The sequence below is a fragment of the Myxine glutinosa genome, chromosome 4, assembly GCF_964187855.1.
Source record: "Myxine glutinosa chromosome 4, kmMyxGlut1.1, whole genome shotgun sequence".
Taxonomy (NCBI): Eukaryota; Metazoa; Chordata; class Myxini; order Myxiniformes; family Myxinidae; genus Myxine; species Myxine glutinosa.
Genome location: NC_136264.1, coordinates 135,004,047 through 135,029,647, shown reverse-complemented (window position 1 = coordinate 135,029,647; position 25,601 = coordinate 135,004,047). Strand labels below are relative to the sequence as shown.

The following is a 25,601-nucleotide window of genomic DNA, read 5'->3' as shown; positions in this document are numbered from 1 at the left end:
CCCTTTCATTTCATTTCAATGGCCAACTGCATTTTGGGCGGTTTTCTTCAACCACCATTGGCCACGAGGCAGGGTTGGGGAAGAAAGGCGTGTCTCCACCTCGTCATAGAGGGGAGGAGTGAGCCAGCCCCGAACAACCAACCGAGCACGAGGGGTTTGGTTTGAGAGGGCGGAGGAAGAGCGATCGGGGAGGTTCGCAAAGGTTCAAAGGTGGGGCTATATATTGTTATGAATTTGGTAATGCAACATCTAGAGCTAGGTAGATCTGAATAGGTAGGTATTCGGCTGTCGTGACAGGGACTCTACATGTAATAAGTTATTGATGTTCAGGCGGTTGTCGGGGTAAGATGTATGAGTGTGGATCTACCTGGAGATTCGAGTGTTAAATAGTGAGGGATTAAAGGTAACGCCCCTGTGAGTATCACCTAGTAATCAAACCTTTGTCCTTTATGGCACTGCAAACCACATAAACATTAGTTAGGTCCTTAGTGCAACATTAAATAATTCCCTTTCCCTGACATTGACTTCGTAATAAATGGGCACCACCAGGCCAAGAACACCGCCACAATACACCGCCACCGTTTACACCTCCAAGGCCTACAAACCTCGCCTGCGCACCTCAAAGGCCTACCAACCTCGCTGGCACGTGTTACACCAGGACCGCGGGGTCACGGACGGGAGATGTCAGGAGTCGCATGCCGCAGAGGGCGTGACCTGGGCGAGTTGGGAGGCTATGATTGGCTGAGGAGCGCGCCAATGTGACGTCATCGGCCACCAATATAGGCGACGGTCGGACGCCATTTCGGCAGTTCGAGTGGGAGTTCGAGTGGAGTCCAGAGTTGAGAGAGTTGAGTCGCAGAGTTCGTTGTTACAGTTCCGTACCAGAGTTCGTGGCAGTTGGCACAGGACACGGTTCGTTGCACAGTTCGTCGCAGTTGGCACAGGACACGGTTCGTTGCACAGTTCGTCGGAGTTGGCACAGGACACGGTTCGTTGAACATTCGTGACCACAGCTCGTTGCAGTTGGCAGTTGGCACTTGGTTTTGGTTGCTTCGTGCAGCCCTGCGGTGGACCGTTGGAGCAAAGGAGCTCGTGGTGTGTGTGGGCCGTTGGACCGACGAGGCCTGGTGGCGCTTGGAGGCGGACGCAGAGGGCCGTGGAACTTGGAGCGAGGTGTGCGATCGGGCCGAAAGGAGCGGTGTTGGACGGCAGCCACAAAGACGACGAAAGACCAGATAAGCCCGAATCCGCGTACATTTTGAACGACGTGACGTGTTCTTTTCGTAATTAATCTCCCTCGTTTTGTGTTTGATATCAGTCGTGTGGGGACGTCCCGATTTAGTTATTAGTATTACCGGCGCGTGTTTTTTTCACTGTTATTACTTTTCAATAATAAATCCTTATATTATTTTCTGTACATATTTGAACGCAGTTTCCTGGGTGTTTCATTTTAATAGATAAGGCTGTGGAGCTCGTTGCGTCTGGCCTCCTGCGCGTTTAACTTTGTGTTGAGCTTGAATCCGCCATTGAGTTTTCGCCTCGGGAGTGTAAAGTCTCGCAATCGGTCATCCGTGTTACCCTACGGTGTTCACCAAGGGTAGTCACGCGACAATATAACCCATGAGAGACGCCCCCAAGAGAGATGCGCTTTTACTGAGACAAGGAGATGAGTCTGAAAAGAGAGGTCTGTGACAAGAGCTGAGTTGGTCGTCAGGGGTGGTCAGTGGTTGCGTTGAGTGGTTGTGTTGGAGAAAGAGTGGTTGGACCAAGAAAGAGAGAGGAGAGAACCCGTCACGCCAGACCCCCCACCAGCGCGTCGGCTCCGACCGTGATCCGACCCGTGATCCGACCCGTGATCCGACCCGTGATCCCGCGCACACGACAGGATCGGTGGCATCAGCGGCCGTCGAGGTCCAGCCCGACGTCCCGTGCGGGATCAAGCTCCAGCCAGCGCCGTGCCGTCCTCCCCCTCCAGACACACACCTCCTTCCAGCCAATTCCTATCATCATTCCCTGTGTGAGTCGTCTTTGTTTGTTCTGTCCTGGGTAGGTAATTAAGCTTGTATAAGGAATTCACTGTGTCACCTGCGTCTCATGTCCCTGTACATAATCGTGACTGCTCTTTTTGCTTATGTGTGTAAATAGTAATAAATCCCGTTACTCTTCGGTACGTCTTCTTCCTCTTTGCATTCGGTCGCTTTAGAGTTTTCCCACATTGAGTAGCTGTGGCGCGATACGGCCAACGTTTGGGTAAATCGGGTGAATTGGGGAACAACTGTTCGGCCGCGGTTATACCTCCGCTCGGTAAAATAACATCTAATCCGCGGACCGTAACAATATGAACTCAAACCCCCATTTTAAGTATGCAACTAACCAGAGAGAAAAAAAATAGTCTGGTGAAACGACAGGATATCCTTAATGTTTCACCGTTAACACTGTTAGGGCTTGTCCGGTTACCTGGCTCGAATCCTGACAAACTGCATCAAAGCAGTCACAGCGACCGACTGATTCGGTTGTTCCAGGTCGGATTACGGGCCCGTCCGCTATGACACCGTCCCTATTGGAACCACTGAGCCAGTTGATATGTAACGCTGATCGATACCAAATGCCAGTCCTATAATCGTGACCGAGCGGGGTCACCAGGTGTAGTCATGGCTGGCCTTTAGCGGATGTATTCAATTCTAGTAGCAATCAGTTCCACCTGAATACACTCAGAGAACAAGTGGTTTCAAAGTGTATTTGGAGAGTACAAGGGACAGGAATAAAAAAAACAGAAGTAATTCAATCATTAAACAATGTTTTTATATTTTCATGTACAAGGTCTCATGTCTCATGGAGGATCAGGAGAACAACATAGCAAAGGCAACATCAGGAGAAAGGGAAAAGCCCAACAGCAGGGCAGAGGGAGAAAGTCGATGGAGACGGATAACTAGAGGATGAAGATAACGATGAGTGGTAGGGGGAGAAAGCAAGAGATGAACAAGATAGATACATAAGCAAAGATTGGGGAGGGGTAAGGGGTTGTTTAACGGGTGTAGAAAAGATCATGGTTTTGGATGGGGGATGATGATGGTTGTGAACAGCTGTCTTGAAGACCTGGAGGGAAGAATGAGATTGAACAGTGTGAAAGGTGGTTCTACTGGCAAAGAAAAAGAGGAATAAATAAGTGGAGGTAAGGAGTGGTTCTGGATTTAGGCACTTGCATTTGGAGGAGGATTCTGGTGAACCACGTGTGACCTGCAGATACATGGGGTGGACAGAGCATGGAGAGGGTATAGAGTGCAAGACTAGAAAGGAGGCAGAAGAAGACAGAGATCACTGACCTGTCGGCGATTGCAAAGTGATAGACCCATAGGCTCAGCTTCATCACGAGAGATTCCTTTGATATTGAAAGCTTTGGTTTCCACGGCATCAAGCTGAGCTAGATGTGAGGCAGGGGAGTCAGCCCAGATGAGAGAGCAGTATTCCATCAAGCTGCAAATGAAAGGCTTGTAGGTAGATAGTAGCTCAGGTGTGCCAAGGAAGGACATTGCATGACGGAGCCTGCCCAGTCAGCATCTCGGCTTTGAGGCCAACTTTGAAATGTGGCTTGCCCAAGATAAATCATGGCTGAGAGTGAGACCTAAGAGTTTGTGTGACTGAACCTCTTCAAGAGGGTTATTGAGAAAGTAGATGGGAGGATTTGCCGTACGGTCCTTTCGGAGAGAGAGAGTGAGTGTGTGGGATTTCTCAGGATTGAAAGACATATTCTAAGTGTTTGACCAGATTGTGATTTTGACAAGGCCTAAGGAGAGGGAAGACGCTGCTGCCTGTCTGTCGGAAGGATGAGGGATGTCACGGCAAAGAGTGGAGTCATCAGCAAAGATATAAAGAGGATTTTCCACAGAGTCACTGAGATCATTGATGAAGATTAGGAATAGGATGGGGCCTAAACACTGCATTGAGGTACTCCAGCTTCGAGAAGGAGATGAGAAGAAAGGGTTGAGAGATGAGATGGTTGAGATGGTTGAGATGAGAAGAAAGGGTTGAAAAGGGTTGAGAGCCGCACATTGGCTGCAAGAGTTGAGGAAGTCAGTAATCCTAGAGTGGAGTTTGCCTTGGATTCCATTGTGTTACATGCTCCTCCCCAAACCCCAGTCACGGTGTACCTCCGAGCCCCGAGAGGAGTCACGGCAGAAAGATATGTTATTCTGTTGGTCAAAGATCAATGGTGAAACCACACCAATTGTTACCAACAAACAAGTATTGTATTAAGATCACACAAGAATAACAGTACAACAACAATAGTAATCAATTGTACAACCAATATATATTTCCTATGATGGTACCATCAGGTTTGTACAATATAACTCACTGTGCTCCAAGTGAGCGAAAAGAAGAACATTCCCAATGTCTCTATTCCCGCATCAAGCCAAAGTCGATCCGCTCCAGTAATCGTCAGAACGATGTCTAATCGAGACCAGAATCCCGTTCGGATGACAGTCGCTGCCAAAGCTGCGCAAAGGTGCCCTCAAGGCGACTGGGAAATCACACCCTCGGGTGTGGACGTTCCACGCCTCCCACTCGGCGAACCACAGATTTCCCACTCAAAAGCCACGTTGCACACACACACCAGATTAACGTCTGAATGCGATGAAAATGGTTGAAGCGAGATGAAAAACCTTGAGTGAAGCGCAAATTCTGCGCGAGGTAAAAATGGCCGACGGCCCGTTCTCGTGGCGTAACGGCACTCCGATGATTCTCTCCGGAATCAACCGCAAAACCTGTCACGCAGGTTTATCTGTCACAGCGATAACAACTCTGTCGCAGGAATCCCTTTCCCAGGAAACCCAAAGTTCACTCGTGACCCTCGTTCGCCAATCGTTCGCTCCAGACCTCGAAACAGCTCGGCTTCTTGTCCGACTCACTCGCTCCGCCTTCTCTTCCTCCTCTTCCTCTTCGTCGTCGTCCGGTTCCGGTGTCATTTAAAACATTAACTTTTTTACCTTTTGAAAATAGTAATCTCTATTTCCCTTAAACGACAACAATAATAGTACATGGATTCAAAAATGTTTACAGTGGATGAAAACCATTACAACGGAAGTGACAAATCTGTAACACTTCCCCCCCTCAAGAAAGAAAGTTTGAACATAGTGAAAACTTTCTTTGCAGGCAAAAACTCTTTTAACAAACAAAAGTAAAACTCACACCCAAATTATCAATTCACGTGAGCAACAATAATTAATATTCCCCAAAATAAAGTAACAAAACTTCCAACAACCTACAGAAATTTCCAAAGTTAGTTCACTCTGGACAAAGCATCAGCAACGACATTGTCCCTGCCCTTTACATACTCAATTTCCAAGTTGAACTCCTGCAAAGCCAAACTCCATCTCATCAACCTCTGATTTTAATTTTTAATTTTTATTGAATGAAGGTTAAGCGGTTGTGATCAGAAATCCAAAGCAAAGCAAATCTATAGCACTTTTTGAAGGAGGCCGAGGTGAGAGCCAGGTTTCATGGTGGTTGGGCGGTGAGGCCTGGAAGTATTCACTGCATGGACGCATTTAGGAACGTGGAGTTCACGGGTTAATCCGTGTAGGAATCTTGGCTCGATTGCTCCTGAGCACTCAGTGCTTCCAACTCTTCTCTTGATCATAAAAATCATAATCACGGTTGTAGAGTCGGGTGCTATAGTCACATGAGTAGCGGTCCCCATCTCGGCTACCACCGTAACAAGTGAATCCTCTTGGATTGCGCTGAGGTTCGGGCATGGAATTTCTAGGAGGAAGTATAATTTGTATGCAATGAAAGTACATGTAATATGGGATCGAGTAAGATCGAGTAAGCTTCACCAGTGCGCGTGCGCGAATTTACGTCACGTCGGCAGCGAGAAGAGGTTCCCCAACACGAACCAATCAGGAACTGCCACGTCACACATATGATCTCAGAATTCCTGTGACAGGAATTCGCGTTACACTGGCTGGAAGTCATTCGCTAGAAGCGCTTCCTCAGCGCTAATAATAATAAGAACCTTGGGCCGAATCTCGCGCTTCACCAGTGCGCGTGCGCGAATTTACGTCACGTCGGCAGCGAGAAGGGGTTCCCCAACACGAACCAATCAGGAACTGCCACGCCCACTTATATGATCTCAGAATTCCTGTGACAGGAAATAGCGTTACACTGGCTGGAAGTCATTCGCTAGAGGCGCTTCCTCAGCGCCAATAATCATCCCGTCGAGAGTTGCCAAAACTGCGCTGCTGCTGCTGGGAGCCTCCGTAGTAATCACGACTGCGGCCACCACCTAAACTACTACTTCCACCCCGGGAGCCATAGCCACCCCTGAAACTACCTCCACGTTTTCCTCCTCTGTAGCCCCCTGGACGCCCATGGCCTGCCTTCTCTACTGTTATGGTCCGACCATCCAAATCCTTGCCATTCAAATCCTTTTCTGCATCTTTGGTGTCCTTTGTGTTTTCAGACGTGACAAAGCCAAACCCTCTCGACTTTTGCGTCTCCCTGTCTTTTATCAGCAGCACTTCCAAGAGTGGTCCATATTTGCCAAAGATAGAATCCAGAACATCCTCACTTGTGTCAATGTTCAGTCCACCTACAAAGAGCTTGCCAACATTGCCTCCATCCATGACTTGTGTGTGCTGACACTTAGTTTCAGGGTACTCGACAAGAAGTGCCTGTGCAAAACGTGACGTCAGTACCTTCTCCTTCTCCTTCTCTTCAGAGCGCTTCCTACCCATAGCTCGAGTCACTGCACAGGATGGAAAGATACCCGGAATCTCCTGCTCTAACTGTGCGGTGTTATTTTCCATACTGGGCTTTTCAACAAACATCGGATTACCAGAAACTCGACCAACGGCCAAATCATTCCCGATAACAAAAGAGATTCCCTCTACAGAAAGAGTGGCTTGTAAACCTACGGTGACAGGTCCTGACACCAAATCAGACTTCAAATGGATGACATGAAGTGGAGCTTTAACATAGCCACCAACCCCCTGTAAAAGAACACTAACACCAGTTGTCGTCTTCTCTGACAATGGCAAAATGCCCTCAAGCATCAAAGATTGATGTGCTCCTGTGCCCCTCAATACCCTAACAGGTCTCTGGTTCGTTAAGTCTCCATCCAGTGACACAAACCCCTCTGAAATAAAAGGTCTGTAACCCTCTTGAACAAGGTCGTTCTGTGATGCCATAACTTTGGCATGGGAACCTTCACAAGGCACTGTCCTCCAAGGACGATTTCTTGCATTGCCAAATGCATTCGGAGTTGTACTAGTCTGACTGCGCTCCTGATTTTTCCTTTTCAGGGCGTAACATTGGGACATCAATTGCCCAGGTTTCTTGCAAAAAGCGCAAGTAGGCCCTGAGGAGAAACTCGTGGTCTGCCTTGGGCCCCCCGGAAGATAAGTCTGTCTTGGAACTGTAGTCTTCTGATCCCTAAAAGTCGCGGTATCAGATTTGTCCCCATAGTCATCTCTAGGCCGCCTCCATGAATATTTGTTCTCCGCCCCTGATTTACCATAACTCCCCTGGCTAACTCTAGGCGGGAAGTTAGGTTTGTGGAACCCCATCCTGTGTGTCAAGGCATAGTCATCTGCCACGGTTGCTGCCTCATACAACTCTGGTACTTTCTTTTCATTCAGATGTACTTTAATGTCCACGTGGACACACTGTTTGAATTCCTCCACCAAGATCAATTGTCGCAACAGGTTGAAGTCTTTCCCAATCCCCTTCGAGTCACACCACCGATCAAACATGGTTTCCTTCATTCTGGCAAACTCCACATGGGTCTCACTCTCCCTCTTCCTGGCATTCCTGAATTTTTGCCGGTAAGCTTCAGGGACCAATTCATAGGCTTTGAGAATGGTTTTCTTCACTATCTCATAATCTGCACATTGGTCAATCGATAAAGCAGAATAGATATCTTGAGCTTTACCCACCAGAACACTTTGCACTAACATAGTCCAGGACCCCACAGGCCATTTTAGCATTTGAGCCACTTTCTCAAAGTGTAAAAAAAACTTGGCTACCTCCTTTTCATTGAAGGGTGGAGCCAGCCTCACGTGCCTACCAACATCCCAAGTGTTCTGACTAGTTGTCGAACTAGCCGGCATGGATACTACTTCTCTCCGTTCTCCCAGTAATTCGAGCTCCTTGAGTTTAAGTTCCTTCTGATACTCCATGTCACGTTCCTTTAACTCCCTTTCGGCTCTCCTTTCCTCTGCTCTTTCCTCTGCTCTTCTTTCTTCTTCAGCTCTCCTTTCCTCTGCTCTTCTCTCCTCGAGTTCTCGTTCCTGTTCTGCTCTTCTTTCCTCGAGTTCCTTTTCAGCTTTCCTTTCCTCTGCTCTTTCCTCTGCTCTTCTTTCTTCTTCAGCTCTCCTTTCCTCTGTTCTTCTCTCCTCGAGTTCTCGTTCCTGTTCTGCTCTTTCCTTTTCTGCTTTCCTTTCCTCTGCTTTTAACCTTTCCTGGCTCTGCAGTTGCATCTCCATTTTCCGGAGCTCCACATTTTCTTTTTCTTCGGGTAACCAATCCAAGGCTACCTCTTTCCATGTTCCTTGTCCCACCAGAGATTCTACCACCAATGTCTGCATCTCTGCTTTCTTCATATTAACTCCGACCTCCAAGTTAAAATATTTGGCCAATATCAAGAGTTCCGATCTTTTTAACGCTTGGGACTGTGCCTCATTAGGGGACGCCGCAAACTTTTCTGCGTCAAACACCATGGTGACTATCAGTTAACACCTGTTAACCTTCACACAAAAAATTTCAAATTTTATTGAAAAATTTGGGAATGTTAGAAAAATCCCAAATTTGGGAATTTTGGGAATGTTAGGGAATTCTATCCCGGACGAGGATGTTAGGGAATTTAATCCCGGACGAGATTTGGGAATTTTGTCAGCAAAGACGAGCCTCCAATTTCTGTTACGTGCTCCTCCCCAAACCCCGGTCACGGTATACCTCCGAGCCCCGAGAGGAGTCACGGCAGAACGATGTGTTATTCTGTATGTCAAAGATCAATGGTGAAACCACACCAATTGTTACCAACAAACAAGTATTGTATTAAGATCACACAAGAATAACAGTACAACAACAACAGTAATCAATTGTACAACCAATATATATTTCCTATGATGGTACCATCAGGTTCGTACAATATAACTCACTGTGCTCCAAGTGAGCGAAAAGAGGACCATTCCCAATGTCTCTATTCCGGCATCAAGCCAAAGTCGATCCGCTCCAGTAATCGTCAGAACGATGTCTAATCGAGACCAGAATCCTGTTCGGATGACAGTCAGAGTCACGCTGCCAAAGCTGCGCAAAGGTGCCCTCAAGGCGACTGGGAAATCACACCCTCAGGTGTGGACGTTCCACGGCTCCACTCGGCGAACCGCAGATTTCCCACTCAAAAGCCACGTTGCACACACACACACACCAGATTAACGTCTGAATGTGGTGAAAATGGTTGAAGCGAGATGAAAAACCTTGAGCGAAGTGCAAATCCTGCGCGAGGTAAAAATGGCCGACGGCCCGTTCTCGTGGCGTAATGGCAACTCCGATGATTCTCTCCGGAATCAACTGCAAAGCCTGTCACGCAGGTTTATCTGTCACAGTGATAACAACTCTGTCGCAGGAATCCCTTTCCCAGGAAACCCAAAGTTCACTCGTGACCTTCGTTCGCCAATCGTTCGCTCCAGATCTCGAAGCAGCTCAGCTTCTTGTCCGACTCACTCACTCCGCCTTCTCTTCCTCCTCTTCCTCTTCGTCGTCATCCGGTTCCGGTTTCATTTAAAACATTAACTTTTTTACCTTTTGAAAATAGTAATCTCTATTTCCCTTAAACGACAACAATAATAGTACATGGAATCAAAAATGTTTACAGTGGATGAAAACCACAACAACGGAAGTGACGAATCCGTAACAATAGGCAGACAGTTTGGAGAGCAAGGCAGGATACCAGACTGTGTTGAAAGCTTGAGATATGTCAAGAGAAATGGCCCTGATCTCATGTGTGATATTGAGGGCTTCATTCCATTGTTGGGAAAAAGCCTGGTGTTGGCTTAGCGGTTAGGGTGCCGGCTTGGGATCCTAGGATCCTGGGTTCGAATCCCGATCGATCGCTGAATTACCGCCAGGGGGGTTGACTCAGCCTGTCATCCTTCCGAGGTCGGCAAATTTAGTACCAGCTTGCTGGGATGAATGGTCATGGTGTGTACCCCGATTTAGAATAGGTACACCGTATCCCTGCACATCGAAGAGGCGACCAAGGGTTGGCGTCAGGAAGGGCATCTGGCCATAAAAACATTGCCTCAAACAGGGAACCATGATTGTCATGGGGCCCGCAAGGCTAACCCCCGCTCTAGCGGGGAAAATGGCCTTAAAACGATCATTCATTCCATTGTTGGGAAAGTAGAAGCAACATGTCCAAAAGGCAGAATGACCAGGTCTGAATCCGAACTGATGATGAGGCTGCTAGAGAAAAGGAATGATTTTATGTCAACTGTGATGATGAATTCCATGACCTTGCTGATGATTGGAAGTAAGCTAATTGGTCTGTAATTTAAGGGGTTTTGTTTTTACACCTTTTTATCTAATTCCCAAGCAGATGGGCATGACCTGTGTTAAATGACAGGGTGAAAAGGACAGAGAGAGGAAGTGCAAGAATAGCAGAGTAGGTTTTTAGGACACGTGAGCTGATGTCATCCAGTCCAATTGCAGAGTCAGAGTCGAGGGTTGCGATAAATTTTTCCACCTTCTTAGGTGCAAAAGACACAGAATTCAGGAGCAGTTCAGTATGACTGGAAAGGGTGGGGGTACAGAGAGTGATGAGTTGTGGACACAAAATTTTGAGGCAAACACAGAATTGAGACATTCGGCCTTCTCACGAGTGGAGTCGGCTGTGGTGCCATTTCAGGTAAGGGAGGGTGTGGAAGGGGGACATACACCAGAGACAGACTTGACATGGCACCGCCAGGTTTTAGAGGAGGGAGACAAGTTTGAAAGCTCATTCTTGAGGTTGGACAGATGTTTTCTGGCTCTCCTGAGGGTAGACACACACTTGTTGCAGGATTTGTGGAATGTACTTCGGTTGCCTTCAGTTGGATTTACCTTCCAGGATGAGAATGCTAGTTGTATTACAGCAGCTGCCTCACCACAGGATTCAGGGTACCAAGAGCGGGGAGATGGGTAAAATAACTCAAGACGAGATGGGATGAATCTGTAAATAAAAGAGAGAAGGTTTCCGTGGAAGAATTCCCAGGCTGAATTAATATCAGGGACGGTAGACATAGGAGATCAGTCCTGGAGCTTGATGGCTGCTTGCAGTCCCTACCAGTTTGCCTGAGTGTAATGCCAGACTCACCAGCGCTAAGGCTGTTCTCTGAGAATAGCCAGAGAGATGTTGACCTTCACAAGCACATGATCAGATTTAACACGTGCCACGTTTAACACGTTTAACACGTGCAACGCATTTGGATCTGTCAGGTTAAGTGATGAGCCAATTGTTGCAGAGGATGAGCAACATATATTGGTGGGGAAGTTGGTCATCACAAAATCCAGAAAAGATTTGACATTGGCAGATATCCGGGTGGGAAAATTAATTGATTGAGTCAGTCCCATGGAGTCACAGAAGTCCTTCGCAGAAGTGCCTTGGCTGGTGAGAGAAGTACCCAACACCCAGCGAATCAGCATGGTGACAGTTGAGGTCACCATATACACTACCGGTCAAAAGTTTTAGACCACCTCCATTTTTCCAGTTTTTATTGAAATTTAAGCAATTCAAGTCCAGTGAATAACCTGAAATGGTACAAAGGTAAGCAGTAAACTGCTCGAGGTTAAAAAAAAAGTTTAGGTTAGAAAAAACGGGAAAATAATGTAAATTGCACAGTTATATTGTAAAAAAAAGGCCTTCTTCAGGGAACAAGTAATGGGTTAACAACTTACAACTGTTCTGCAGCAATGTAAGTAAATTAAGCCTTGAAAGTTGATGCAAACAATTCCTACAGGTGTCCCAACCTCTGTTGATTACTTGATTACAAACCCCTTGTCTGTATAAAAGCAGTAGTGGAACAGACGGTTATTACACCCTCTGAAGCATTATTTGGACAATATTGCACTGCAGGAAGTAGTATATTGGAAACTGGAGGAAACTCTGACAGGAAGAGGTCTGGCAGACCCAAAGCCACAACAGAATCGGAAGACAAGTTTCTGAGAGTCAACAGCTTGCGTGATAGTCGGCTCACAGGGCAACAGCTTCAAGCATAGCTTAAGAGTGGGGGTAAGCTGAGATGGGGCAGGATGGGGTGGAAGTTGAGAGGGAGCATGATGAGGGGTAGCAGATGGGGGTTGTTGGTACCGATATGGAGGGGTTTGACACCATGAATGGACGTGAAGTGGAATTTTTTGTCATGTATACACAGCCTTTGCAAAATTGATGCCTCAGAATTCTGAGAAGTCAATTTTGCACAATTTATTTTCGTGGGCATGTAATTTGGTTTAAAATTAAACCCAATTATGTGCCAACAGACAAACACAGAAGATCCTTATCTACCTAAGCATTGTCAGGCCCATTCACACCTCAATAGATAGAAGATAGATAACAGGCCCATTCACACCTCAAAAGAAAGATGACAGCTAGATAGATAGATATACATATATAGATAGATATGACTTGACAGGAAATACTGCTGCTGCACCAGCAGGACGCAGTGAGCTCAATGTAGACACAGCTTGGCCGCCAACAGTTTGTGCCGTAGCTGGCACGAGTGAAGAAAGTGGGTGTGGTTCCCTGGGGTGGGAGTGTGGCTGCTGGCTGTGCAGTGGGAGCCAAGTATATGGGGAAACCCCATTGACTCCCTCACATGGGTTCCATGGGTGAGCTTCCTGGTCGAATCTAGAGTCTGTCTTGGCGGAACCCCATCACGTCTTTTATAGAATCTGCCCCCACCCATTTTGTGATGCAATTCTCCCCTCCCCGCTCGACCACTATTTGTTCAGGGCCGGTCTGAGGGTGGGGCGAACCCTTCCCTGACCTGTCATTCAATGCCTTTGGCACGATTTCCATCATGGTGGCTTCCCCACCCAAACTTGCACCTGACGGTCTATCAGACTCTTGTAAAGAATATTTAGAGGACAGTTTACAAAGGTAAGAACATTAAAAAGGGGTATCAAGGGATGGTGGTTTTAGACACACGCATTAGGAAGAAAACATTTCTGCACATAACGACAAATATCTTATATCACAATTAAATTACCTCACACTTAAGACTATACATCATGCAATATGGGAGAAGAATATCCTTAGAAGTCATTCCTACAACAATACAATCCAGTGATGTCATGCTGAGGGCAATGGCATTACAGTTGTGCTGGAAATGTCTTTTGTCAGGAAATCTTTGAATGTCGAGTTCCTAGAAGTCGACTTCAAGACGCCATATGTTATAAAAATAGATATCGAGGCTCATGCCAAGACTAAACACCAGCTAGCTGCATGATTATAACTGAAGATCTTTCTTGATTCTGAAGCCAAGTCAGGATTTGATGGCGAATTGTCTGCTGAATGAAACAACTTCAATTTCAGGTATTTATTACTTTTGCCAGAGCCGGATACCTTCCTTTCATGACATTTTATTCTGCACACAAAATTGTCTGAAACACCTGGCATGGTCTACCTAAAATTGTTTGTCTGTTATCTAACCTTAACCCTGACCCAAAAATAGGTATTTGCTTTATTCTCTGAAATTACACACACGATTTCAATTAAACTTGATCACTACCTTGATTACCGGTGATGTACCAAAGTTTGTTCACTGCATTAAAAAAGCGGGCCTGGAGGGGGTGTATGGTGGAGTTGTCCCCCAAAATAGGTATTTGCTTTTTTCTCAGAATATACACATGCAATTCTGATGAAACTTGACCACAACCTTAATCACCTGTGTTGTAACAAAGTTTGTTCACAGCATGAAAAAAAATCGGGCCGTGAGGGATCTACTGAGTGGTTTCCCCCCAAAATAGGTATTTGTTCTTTTCTCTGAAACTACATACACAATTTCAATGAAACTTCACCACAACCATACAGGATGGGGGAGGGGGGTCCTCTATCTTCTTCTCTCTTTCTTTCTCTCTCTCTCTCTCTCTCTCTCACACACACACACACACACACACACACACACACACACACACACACACACACACACACACACACACACACACACTCTTACTCTCACTCTCTAACTCTGTCTTCTCCCTTACTTTGTAAAGGCGGGGGTACACCATCTTGGATGTGGGGGATCTCTGGGTCGCTCCTGGGAGATCGATCGGCTGTGTCTGTGCCACAGGCTTGTTCGAGAGTAATGTCCAGGGCTAAACAACAACAACAACAAGTACAGATACATTCAAAGTACACCGCCCCCATGCCAAATAATTAAATATCCTACAGCGCGGCATTGCCGGGATGCCTCTGGCGCCCGGCAATACCGCAGTGCACCTCATAGAGGCTGCATTGGGAGGGAGAGGTGTATGCTAATTGATTGATTAATTGTATAATAAAAATCAATAAAAGATTATCACAAAATATTTTCTTAATCAATTGGCTAATAGCATAACTAAACCACAAGTGCTTCATCCGAAGATGTATCTTTTAGAAATGTAATTAAAGAAGTCAATAATAAAAAGTTAAATAATTAATTGATTAATCAATAAATTAATCAATTAATCAATAAATAATTAATCGATTAAATGATTAATCAATAAATCAAAAATATCCTTGATAGCCACATCACTTGGTCACTGCCATGTCCAAATATTAGCTTCCCAGCTCAAAAGGTGCCTGAGATATTGGCCAAATGAGAAAGAAAATAAAGAAATGATTCATAATGAAAATAAATAAATAATAATCATTAAAAAATTAAATTATTAATCAATTCGGTCACAGAACACATAAACCACCACCATTTCATCAGAATCTGTAACTGAAAAAAAAAAATATATATTTTTAGTACTTAATCGAATAATTAAATAATTAATCGATTAATTGATTAATTGATAAATCAATAAATCAAAAATATTCTTGATAGCCACATCACTTGGTCACTCATGTCCAAATATTAGCTTCCGAGCTCAAAAGGTGCCTGAGATATTGGCCAAATGAGAAAGAAAATAAATAAATGATTAATAATGAAAATAAATAAATAATAATCATAAAAAATTAAATTATTAATCAATTCGGTTAGAGAACACATGAACCACCACCATTTCATCAGAATCTGTAACTGAAAAAAAAAACAACATTTTAGTCATTCATCGAATAATTAAATAATTAATCGATTAATTGATTAATTAATAAATCAAAAATAGCCTTTGCAGCCAAATCACCTGGTCATTGGCATGTCCAAATATCAGCTTCCTAACTCAAAAGGTGCCTGAGTTAATGGTCAGAAGAGAAAGGAAATTTGATTAATTAAATAAGTACTTAATTAATCGCTAATAATTAAATAACTCCTCAATTTATTGATTAATCAAAAAACAAAAAATACAGTTTTTGACAAAGGACTTGCTCACTATTGTGCCGAAATTTCAGCTTCCTAGCTCAAAGGATGGCTGAGATATCGTCTGGACAAACAAACAAACAAACAAGAAAGAAAACAAGAAAGAAAACAAACAACGAGAGTGAAAACTGAGTACTCTCTTTCAGCGTGCGTCACTGCCGAGCCCCCTTCGGTGCCCGGCAATGACGATTTGCAATGCCTGGAGACGGCATAGGAAAGGTGCGGTGTACAACAACAACAACTGGGTGTTGTAATTAGCAATGACCTCAAGTGGGCTAATCACTAAACTTTATTACCTCAAATATTTCAAGAAAGTTGTACATTCTTCGTTTATGGAAGAGGTTCCATTACAGTGTATACATCTTCCATCAGACTTATGTTGAAGTATTGTTGTCCAGTATGGCTATCCTTGACATAGCAGCAGATAGCTATAAATGAAGCATTGCAAAAACAAGAACTGTTGTGTTCCTATACCATCTTGCCCTGAGTACCTGCCAGCTGAACTCTACAGAAACGGCATGAACAACTTTGTAAAAACTTTTTTGCATTGTACATTTCCAGATTGGATACCTGAAAAACAATCATTACGCAGACAACTAACTGCGTCACAGTGATATATTCTGTGAAAGGAAATGTAGAACTGAACGCTAACTGAAAAAGTGCAATGCCCTATATTATCAGACTGCTGAATGGTGACATGAATGCCATTTTAGTTTGATTCATATGTTGCTTTGTGCCACCTCTGTCTGTTTGTCTATGTGTTATGATTATGTTATAACCTTCAGTTGTTTTCATCTTGTAAATCATTTTCAAATCGCCCTTAAGGCTGCGATTCATTCATTCAAATCAGTCTTCCAAACTCCAGGCAAAGCGCAATCTCTCTAGGTTATGAGCCAACTATAAATATCAATAGATAATCAAGTATTTCAGTTACAACATTGCAGGAATAACCTTTAAAATGTAACTTCGTTGCAGTTGACAAAAACAACGCATGTGAGCAGTACGTGTGCGAATGTGACAAGGCTTTGGTAGATTGCATCAGCAAATGGACCTACCACCCAGAATATTTCAATGTGGACCTCAAGAAGTTCTGCCCTCCTGGACGTAACGAAGAGACTTGAATCTTCAATACTCACTGCCAACATGACTTTACACCAACGCATGAGCTTTGAACACCGAGTTACACCTGCATGCAGTGTTATTTCAGTAGTCAGACCATTGATGTGTTGAACCATTATCGATATGCGGAACTTGCATGAAGTATGTTTTCATTTAAATTTTCACCAACCTTTGAGCAACACTAAATTTTAAATCTTCATTTTGTGAGCTACATGGATGGAAAGGTCATAAACAGCTGTGTATTTTTGACTTCTGTTTGTGACTTCCCTTCACCCTTTTTCACCAATTTGTTTTGATGTAATCATTGTAACACCTCATGCCATATGTAATCAATCAACGTAAGATGTTGCCCTCTCATAGTGGCTTTCACCGAATCACATCTAGCATCCCTGCACCAACATTCGGGTCTATCATTGGGAAGCCCCTGGTACGAGGATGAATACCTGTAGTCATCAAGGATTCTTGAAATGATTCAAAACCATAGAACTCTCTGCCTTTGAAAATCCTCAAAACCTCATTATAATAATGATTAATAAATCAGTCTTAAAATTCTTGTCTCTTAAAAAAGTCCTGTGCTTATTAGTTAAGATCCTGTCATGCCTGGCGGCATATGGAGATTCTTGAAGAGCTTCTGTCTTGGGCCCACTGAATTATTGCCATCCAGGTAGTTGTGAGCTCCCTCAGCTCCTTTTCCACCACACACCACCAGGTCTCTGCAGGTATTTTGGTGAAAGAAAGTACAGAAGGCGTTGTGTTCGTTCAGTTGTCCAGCTTGAATCCTGGTATCAAAGTAGTTGCAATGGCCGACTGATTCAGTCGTCCCGGGCTGGATCACGTGCCTGTCCTCCACAATATGATGCCGAGTGTGACGACCGAGCCAGTAGATGCTCCATGCTTATTCGATGCCATATGCCCGATCTCAATTAACGATTAGAGTCATGAGGCGTATGGCATGGCCTCGTTATGGGCACTATTCACCCGTATCCAATATGTCCTTTGACAGATGTGTACAATTGCAATCGAGATTAGAACCACCTGAATTCACTCAAAGACTAAGTGGCTTTAAAATATAAGTGGGAGAACACGGGACGGGAATACAAGAAGAAGCAAACGATAATCACAAATAATGACACCTTAACCCTCTGCACACCCTCAAGTCAAACAACAAATGGGAACCTTAATTATCTAAGACATTAAGCCATTAAGGCCTCTTTCATACCACAAGAGAGTGAGTCAGACAAGACAGAAAATACTCCAGCTGTGCCCGGTAGGACACAGCTTGACCCCTGGAGAAAACATGAGCAGGCAATCTTTTCCATAAAATATTTCGACAATGCACCTCATCACATTCACCTCATTCTATTCAACATCAATTCCTCATCTTTCCTAATCCCGTCAGGATGAGAAGAGGAAGACAGAGGAAGGCATCTGTTCTAAAGTCAGCCAATTAAAGAAATCTAGTCAGCCAATTTGAAGCCAAGTCTGTCCTGTCCCTTTATGTAGGGTAAACAGGGGAAACGTTATGGCCCCCCAATTTTCCTGGGGGTCCCATCCTTGTCTATAAGGTTTACTGTGGCCATGAAACGTACCCAAACCACACAGTTTCTTTTTTGTACTTAATCCAACTCTAACTACATTTCAAGGGCCTGCAAGCATGCATGCTCCCACATGTGGCAGCCCCTTCTTGCCCACCGGCTCACCCTGAGCCGGAGTCGCACTTATCTGAGATATCTGAGGAGTCGCACTTATCTTATCTGAGGAGTCGATCAGCTGAGATTACAGTCAGACACAGACTCAGGTTGAGGATCAACACGGAAGATGAGCAGCCTCCAGGTCAGCTGAGACTACAGTCAGACACAGGCTCAGGTCGAGGATCAACGTGCAAGCAAGCAGACTCCAGATCAGCTGAGACTACAGTCAGACACAGACTCAGGTTGAGGATCAACATGCAAGACAAGCAGCCTCCAGGTCAGATGAGACTACAGTCAGAAACAGGCTCAGGTCGAGGATCAACACGCAAGCAAGCAGCCTCCAGATCAGCTGGGACTACAGTCAGACACAGACTCAAGTTGAGGATCAACACGCAAGATGAGCAGCCTCCAGGTCAGCTGTGACTACAGTCAGACACAGACTTAGGTTGAGGATCAACGTGTACAACGAGCAGCTTCCAGGGCAGCTGAGACTACAGTCAGACACAGGCTCAGGTCGAGGATCAACATGCAAGACAAGCAGCCTCCAGGTCAGCTGAGACTACAGTCAGACACAGACTCAGGTTGAGGATCAACGTGTATGACGAGCAGCCTCCAGGGCAACTGAGACTACAGTCAGACAGAGACTCAGGTTGAGGATCAACGTGTATGACGAGCAGCCTCCAAGGCAGCATGCTTGGCACCCTAAGACAACAGTAAGAAGGTGATGCATTTCGATTGAAATCCAAGCGCATTCTTCAACGCCCAAGATTGGTAATTCATACAAAACCAGAAGGCCGACATTCCCAAATTTGTCACGCAGGAAATATTTAAATACACATTTCATTGAATTTCCCCGGGCAACGCAACGCCGGGGACTTCACCTAGTTGTAAATAATGACCATTCCTCCCCTACTTCTTCTTCTTTTATGTTTTATAGAGATTTCAGAGCCGCGAGGCTCTATACACGCCACGCGCCTGGGAAAACTGTGGTGAAAAGAAAACAAAAGATGAAAAATTAAATAAAAAAGGAGCCTATGGGAGGGAGATACATAAAACTATATGGGTTTCCCGCTCGGTTTAACAATTTTTTAGGACCGCCTTCCACAGTCGAGGATGCTTCTGGTTTTAATGACCAAAAATGACAGGCAGATCACACACCAACCGCCGCCTCTCTAAAGATTTTGAATAGGAGCAACTTGGGTCCATCATATCGGCGACATTCCAGAAACAAGTGGGTTAAATCTTCAGGTTTCTCATCCTCCTTTCACGCCGTGAGTCGTAAATGGCTGACACCGTTTCATTGGCTGAAGACCACCAATCATGGACGGGTCACCACTCCGACACATGATACTCGAATATCTTGTACCCCAGTAAGGTCGTACTCATTTTTCCGACCTCGATAGGATGACAGGCTGAGTCAACCCACCTGGTGTTAATTCAACGGTTCGACAAGGGCTCAAGACTGAGATCTTCACCAAAAAGGTGGAATTCATGGTGGCCGTTAGCGTGGGTCTGGTAGTACTTGGGTTGGTGGTGGTGATGGTATTTGTGCTTCTGGTAGTGGTGGTGATGGGAGTTGTGGTCGTGGGGGGAGTTGTGGTGGTGGGGATGAGGGAGGAGTTGTGGTGGTGGGGATGAGGGAGGAGTTGTGGTGGTGGGGATGAGGGAGGAGTTGTGGTGGTGGGGAAGGGGGGATTGTTGTGGTGGTGGTGGGGAGGGGGGGGGAGTTGTGGTGGTGGTGGTGATGGGAGTTGTGGTCGTGGGGGGAGTTGTGGTGGTGATGGGAGTTGTGGTCGTGGGGGGAGTTGTGGTGGTGGTGGGGAGAGGGGAGGATTTGTGGTGGTGGGGAGGAGGGGGGGGGAGTTGTTGTGGTGGTGGGGAGAGGGGGAGTTGTGGTGGTGGTGGTGGTGATGGGAGTTGTGGTCGTGGGGGGAGTTGTGGTGGTGATGGGAGTTGTGGTCGTGGTGGAAGCTGTGGTGGTGGGGGGGGGGGGGGGAGTTGTGGTGGTGATGGGAGTTGTGGTGGTGTTGGGAGTTGTGGTCGTGGGGGGGAGTTGTGGTGGGAGTTGTGGTGGTGGTGATGGTAGTTGTGCCTCTGGTAGTGGTGGTGATGGGAGTTGTGGTCGCGGGGGAGTTGTGATCGTGGGGGAGCTGTGGTGGTGGTGGAAGTTGTGGTGGTGGTGGAGGTTGTGGTCGTGGGAGGAGTTGTGGTGGTGGTGGTGGAAGTTGTGGTGGTGGTGCAAGTTGTGGTGGTGGTGTTGGTAGTGATGGTAGTTTTAGTGCTGCTGGTGTTGGTGATGAGAGTTGGAGTTGTGGTAGTGATGAGAGTTGGAGTTGTGGTAGTTGTAGTTGTGGTGAAGGGAGTTGTAGTTGCAGTGAAGGAAGTTGTAGTTGTGGTAGTTGTATTGGTAGTAATAGTGATGGTGGTGTTAATAATGGTAGTGGTGTTAGTAATAGAAGTGGTGTTAGTAGTAGTAATGGTAGTGGCTTTTGTAGTAGTAATGGTAGTGGTGTTAGTAGTAGTTGTGGTGGTGGTGGTAGTGATGGTAGTTTTAGTGCTGCTCGTGTTGGTGATGAGAGCTGGAGTTGTGGTAGTTTTAGTGAAGGTAGTTGGAGTTGTAGGAGTTGTGGTAGTTTTAGTGAAGTTAGTTGGAGTTGTGGGAGTTGTGGTAGTTGTAGTGGTAGTAATGGTGATGTTAGTAATGGAAGTGGTGTTAGTAATAGATGTGGTGTTAGCATTAGTAATGGTAGTGGTGTTAGTAGTAGTTATGGTGGTAGTAGTTAGTAGTATTGGTGGCGGTGTTAGTAATAGTAGTACTAGTAGTGGTGGTTGGTCTTGGTGTTGATGTTACTACTACTAGTACGTAGTAGTAGTGTTTGCGGTGATGCCGATGGTGCTTAGAGTAGTGGACTAGTAGTAGTGGTGGTAGTAGTAGACGCGACCTTTAGTTTTACCTAACCAACAGGTGACACTGCGACAGGTCAATTCCCCGCATTTCATCAGCGCGCTACCTCCACCCTTTCTTCCTCTTCATTTTCCTACTCTGAGCTGTCTTCCTGTTCTCCTTCTCCAGGTCCGCCGATTTCTGATTGGACCAGTTTCGTTCCGGTAATACCACAGCGGCGTCGCATTGAGGAGGACGTCGTGTTGAAAGAAAGCTTTTTCAAGCCGCTGATCCGTTCTATGCTCACTCGGGTGTACAAACAACATACCATCGGTCAACCTCAACGGACATAGCCTTGGCCGGCACCGTATTCAAAGAAGTAATTATTGATGATTCTTGAAGGAAAGCAAATCATGAAACAACAACAACCAATAGCTAACCGTCCTCCCCCCTCCCCCCTGCCCCCACCTCTCTCATACCCAATTCCCTCCCTCACTCTGCGCCATTTTGCTGTTGGACGCCCCGGCGGTAAAGGTTTTGTTTTGCGTTTTCTGTCTCATGATTTAACTAAACATTTAATTATTATCTTTTACAAGCAAGTCTCATGTTTTCCGTCTGTCAGTCTTGATTTTTGGCTTTTCTCTTGATCTGCCTTTCTTCATACTGTCCTGTGTCCTGTCCTGTCAGCCTGCTCTGTCCTGTGGCTGTGGTTTTGTCCTGCGTCGCTGTCGTATTGTTTTGTACTATGCTGTCCGCCTGACCTGACCGACCTTCGTGTCCGCCTGTCCTGTCCACCCCCATGGTCGCTGTGTTCTCGTGCTCGGTCATCCCCTCCCTTCCCACCCCCGTTGTCTCTGCTCGACTGTCTTCCTCAATGTCGTTGTGCTTTTATTTTTACATTAATAACATGGACGTACAATAAGTAATAACAAAATATAATGACTTGGTCTTTCATTACTGTTGGAAGTAAATAAGCCCTGGTCTGACCTTCGTTTCGCTCTGTTTTCCTGCTCGCGTCGCCGTCGTGTGTGTGTGTGTGTGTGTGTGTGTGTGTGTGTGTGTGTGTGTGTGTGTGTGTGTGTGTGTGTGTGTGTGTGTGTGTGTGTGTATATATGTGTATATGTGTATATGTGTATATATGTACGTATATATATATATATATATATATATATATATATATATATATATATATATATATATATATGTATGTATATATATGTGTATATATGTGTATATATATGTGTGTGTATCTATATGTGTGTGTGTGTGTGTGTGTGTGTATATATATATATATATATATATATATATATGTGTATATATGTGTGTGTGTATGTGTATATATGTGTGTGTATATGTGTATATATATATATGTGTATATATATATGTGTGTGTGTGTGTGTATATATATATATATGTGTGTGTATATATATATATATGTGTGTGTATATATATGTGTGTGTGTGTGTATATATATATATATATGTGTGTATATATATATATATATATATATATATATATATATATATATATATATATATATGTGTGTGTGTGTGTGTATATATGTGTGTATATATGTGTGTATATATGTGTGTGTGTGTGTGTGTGTGTATATATATATATATATATATATATATATATATATATATATATGTGTGTGTGTGTGTGTATATGTGTGCATATGTGTATATGTGTGTATATATAATTATGTGTGTGTGTGTGTGTGTGTATATATATGTGTGTGTATACTGTATATGTGTGTGTATGTGTATATGTGTGTGTGTGTGTGTATATATATATTGTTGCGGATCTCCAACGTCGGCCTTCCCCTTATCAAGGGGGGATTTCTAAGGGTTCCAATAAGGTAATTCTAAGGGTTCTAAAAGGTAATTCTAAGGGTTCTAAAAGGTAATTCTAAGGGTTCTAAAAGGTAATTCTAAGGGCTCCAAAAAGGTAATTCAATGGGTTCCAAAAAGGTAATTCTAAGGGTTCCAAAAAGGTAATTCTATGGGTTCTAAAAGGTAATTTTAATCCCCTTGTCCTTTATCTGACCAACGCGATCCCGGATCTACACAACGCAGATGCAACTATTGGGAATGGCCTTATCCTAAACACATACTATGAAATAACTAACGTCTTAAGGTGACCTACGTGTTGCATGTGGCCGAACTATGGGGTGCAACCTTTAACCTTTAATGATGTTACCTGTGTGGTACCTGTTAGGCTAACCCCCGCTCTCGCAGGGAAAATGGCCTTTAAAATGCATGTTGTTGTTGTTGTTGATGTTACCTGTGTGGGTTCTCAAAACCGCAACAATAATGTACAGTATATGTGTGTTCTCCATTATTATTGTCAATGCCAGTCTTTTTCGCCCATTTACTTTGCTTTTGTTTGGACGTCCTTTCACCTGCTTCTTGTCAGCTTATCCACATGTCTCTTGTCAGCCTGTCCACATGTCTCTTGTCAGCTTGTCCACGTGTCTCTTGTCAGCCTGTCCATATGTCACTTGTCAGCTTGTCCACCTGTTGCTCGTCAGCTTGTGCACCTGCCTCTTGTCAGCTAGTCCACATGTTTCTCGTCAGCTAGTCCACATGTTTCTCGTCAGCTTGTCCACATGTCTCTTGTCAGCTTGTCCACGTGTTTCTTGTCAGCCTGTCCACATGTCACTTGTCAGCTTATCCACCTGCCTCTTGTTAGCTTGTGCACCTGCCTCTTGTCAGTTAGTCCACCTGCCTCTTGTCAGTTAGTCCACCTGCCTCGTCAGCTTGTCCACAAGTCTCTTGTCGGCTTGTCCACATGTCTCATGTCAGGTTGTCCACATGTCACTTGTCAGTTAGTCCACCTGCCTCTTGTCAGCTTGTCCAAAGGTCTCTTGTCAGCCTGTCCACGTATCTCTTGTCAGCCTGTCCACGTATCTCTTGTCAGCCTGTCCAACTGATTATTGTTAGCCTGTCCACCTGCCTCTTGTTAGCCTGTCCACCTGCCTCTTGTCAGCCTGTCCACCTGCCTCTTGGCAGCTCGTCCACCTGCCTCTTGTCAGCCTGTCCACATGTCTCTTGTCAGCCTGTCCACATGTATCGGCAGCTTATCCACCTGCGTCTTGCCAGTTTGTCCACCTGCCTCTTGTCAGCTTGTCCACAGGTCTCTTGTCAGCTTGTCCACATGTCTCGTCAGCTTGTCCAAATTTCACTTGTCAGGTTGTCCACATGTCTCTTCAGCTTATTCACATGCCTTGTCAGCTTGTCCACATGTCTCTTGTCAGCCTGTCCACCTGCCTCTTGTCAGCCTCTCCACCTGCCTCTTGTCAGCCTGTCCACCTGCCTCCTGTCCACCTGCCTCCTGTCAGCCTGTCCACCCGCATCTTGTCGGCCTGTCCACCCGCATCTTGTCAGCCTGTCCACCCACATCTTGTCAGCCTGTCCACCCGCATCTTGTCCGCCTGTCCACCCGTATCTTGTCAGGCTGCCCACCCGCATCTTGTCAGCCTGTCCACCCGCATGTTGTCAGCCTGTCCACCCGCATCTTGTCAGCCTGTCCACCCGCATCTTGTCAGCCTGTCCACCCGCATCTTGTCAGCCTGTCCACCCGTCTCTTGTCAGCTTGTCCACCCGTCTCTTGTCAGCTTGTCCACCTGTCTCTTGTCAGCCTATCCACCTGCCTCTTGTCAGCCTCTCCACCTGCCTCTTGTCAGTCTGTCCACCTGCCTCCTGTCAGCCTGTCCACCTGCCTCCTGTCAGCCTGTCCACCCGCATCTTGTCGGCCTGTCCACCCGCATCTTGTCAGCCTGTCCACCCGCATCTTGTCAGGCTGTCCACCCGCACCTTGTCAGCCTGTCCACCCGCATCTTGTCGGCCTGTCCACCCGCATCTTGTCAGCCTGTCCACCCGTCTCTTGTCAGCTTGTCCACCCGTCTCTTGTCAGCTTGTCCACCTGTCTCTTGTCAGCCTGTCCACCTGCCACCTGCCTCTTGTCAGCCTCTCCACCTGCCTCCTGTCAGCCTGTCCACCTGCCTCCTGTCAGCCTGTCCACCCACATCTTGTCGGCCTGTCCACCCGCATCTTGTCAGCCTGTCCACCCACATCTTGTCAGCCTGTCCACCTGCATCTTGTCAGGCTGTCCACCCGCATCTTGTCAGCCTGTCCACCCGTCTCTTGTCAGCTTGTCCACCCGTCTCTTGTCAGCTTGTCCACCCGTCTCTTGTCAGCTTGTCCACCTGTCTCTTGTCAGCTTGTCCACCTGTCTCTTGTCAGCTTGTCCACCTGTCTCTTGTCAGCTTGTCCACCTGTCTCTTGTCAGCTTGTCCACCTGTCTCCTGTCAGCTTGTCCACCTGTCTCTTGTCAGCCTGTCCACCTGCCTCTTGTCAGCCTGTCCAC

The 25,601-nt window shown here is 45.7% G+C and overlaps 2 protein-coding genes across 5 annotated transcripts in view; both read left to right on the top strand.

Moving 5' to 3' along the window:
* The window catches only part of LOC137425268 (phospholipase A2, minor isoenzyme), a 75,120-nt gene extending 57,912 nt beyond the window's left edge, over positions 1–17,208 (top strand). For all 3 annotated transcript variants that reach the window (XM_068113524.2, XM_068113523.2, XM_068113525.2), the window contains exon 4: positions 16,512–17,208. In XM_068113524.2, coding sequence (XP_067969625.2) covers positions 16,512–16,657 — 146 coding nt within the window. In that variant the 3' untranslated portion in view covers positions 16,658–17,208. The remainder of the gene's footprint in view (positions 1–16,511) is intronic.
* A 4,485-nt stretch (positions 17,209–21,693) lies between these two features.
* LOC137425264 (serine/threonine-protein kinase TAO1) overlaps positions 21,694–25,601 on the top strand; it is a 65,565-nt gene continuing 61,657 nt past the window's right edge. The window contains exon 1 of one of the 2 annotated variants that reach the window (XM_078776469.1): positions 21,694–21,758. The gene's annotated coding sequence lies outside the window, so the exon portion shown is untranslated. Of the gene's footprint in view, positions 21,765–25,601 lie in introns of both variants that reach the window. The other variant, XM_078776470.1, reaches the window with a different exon arrangement.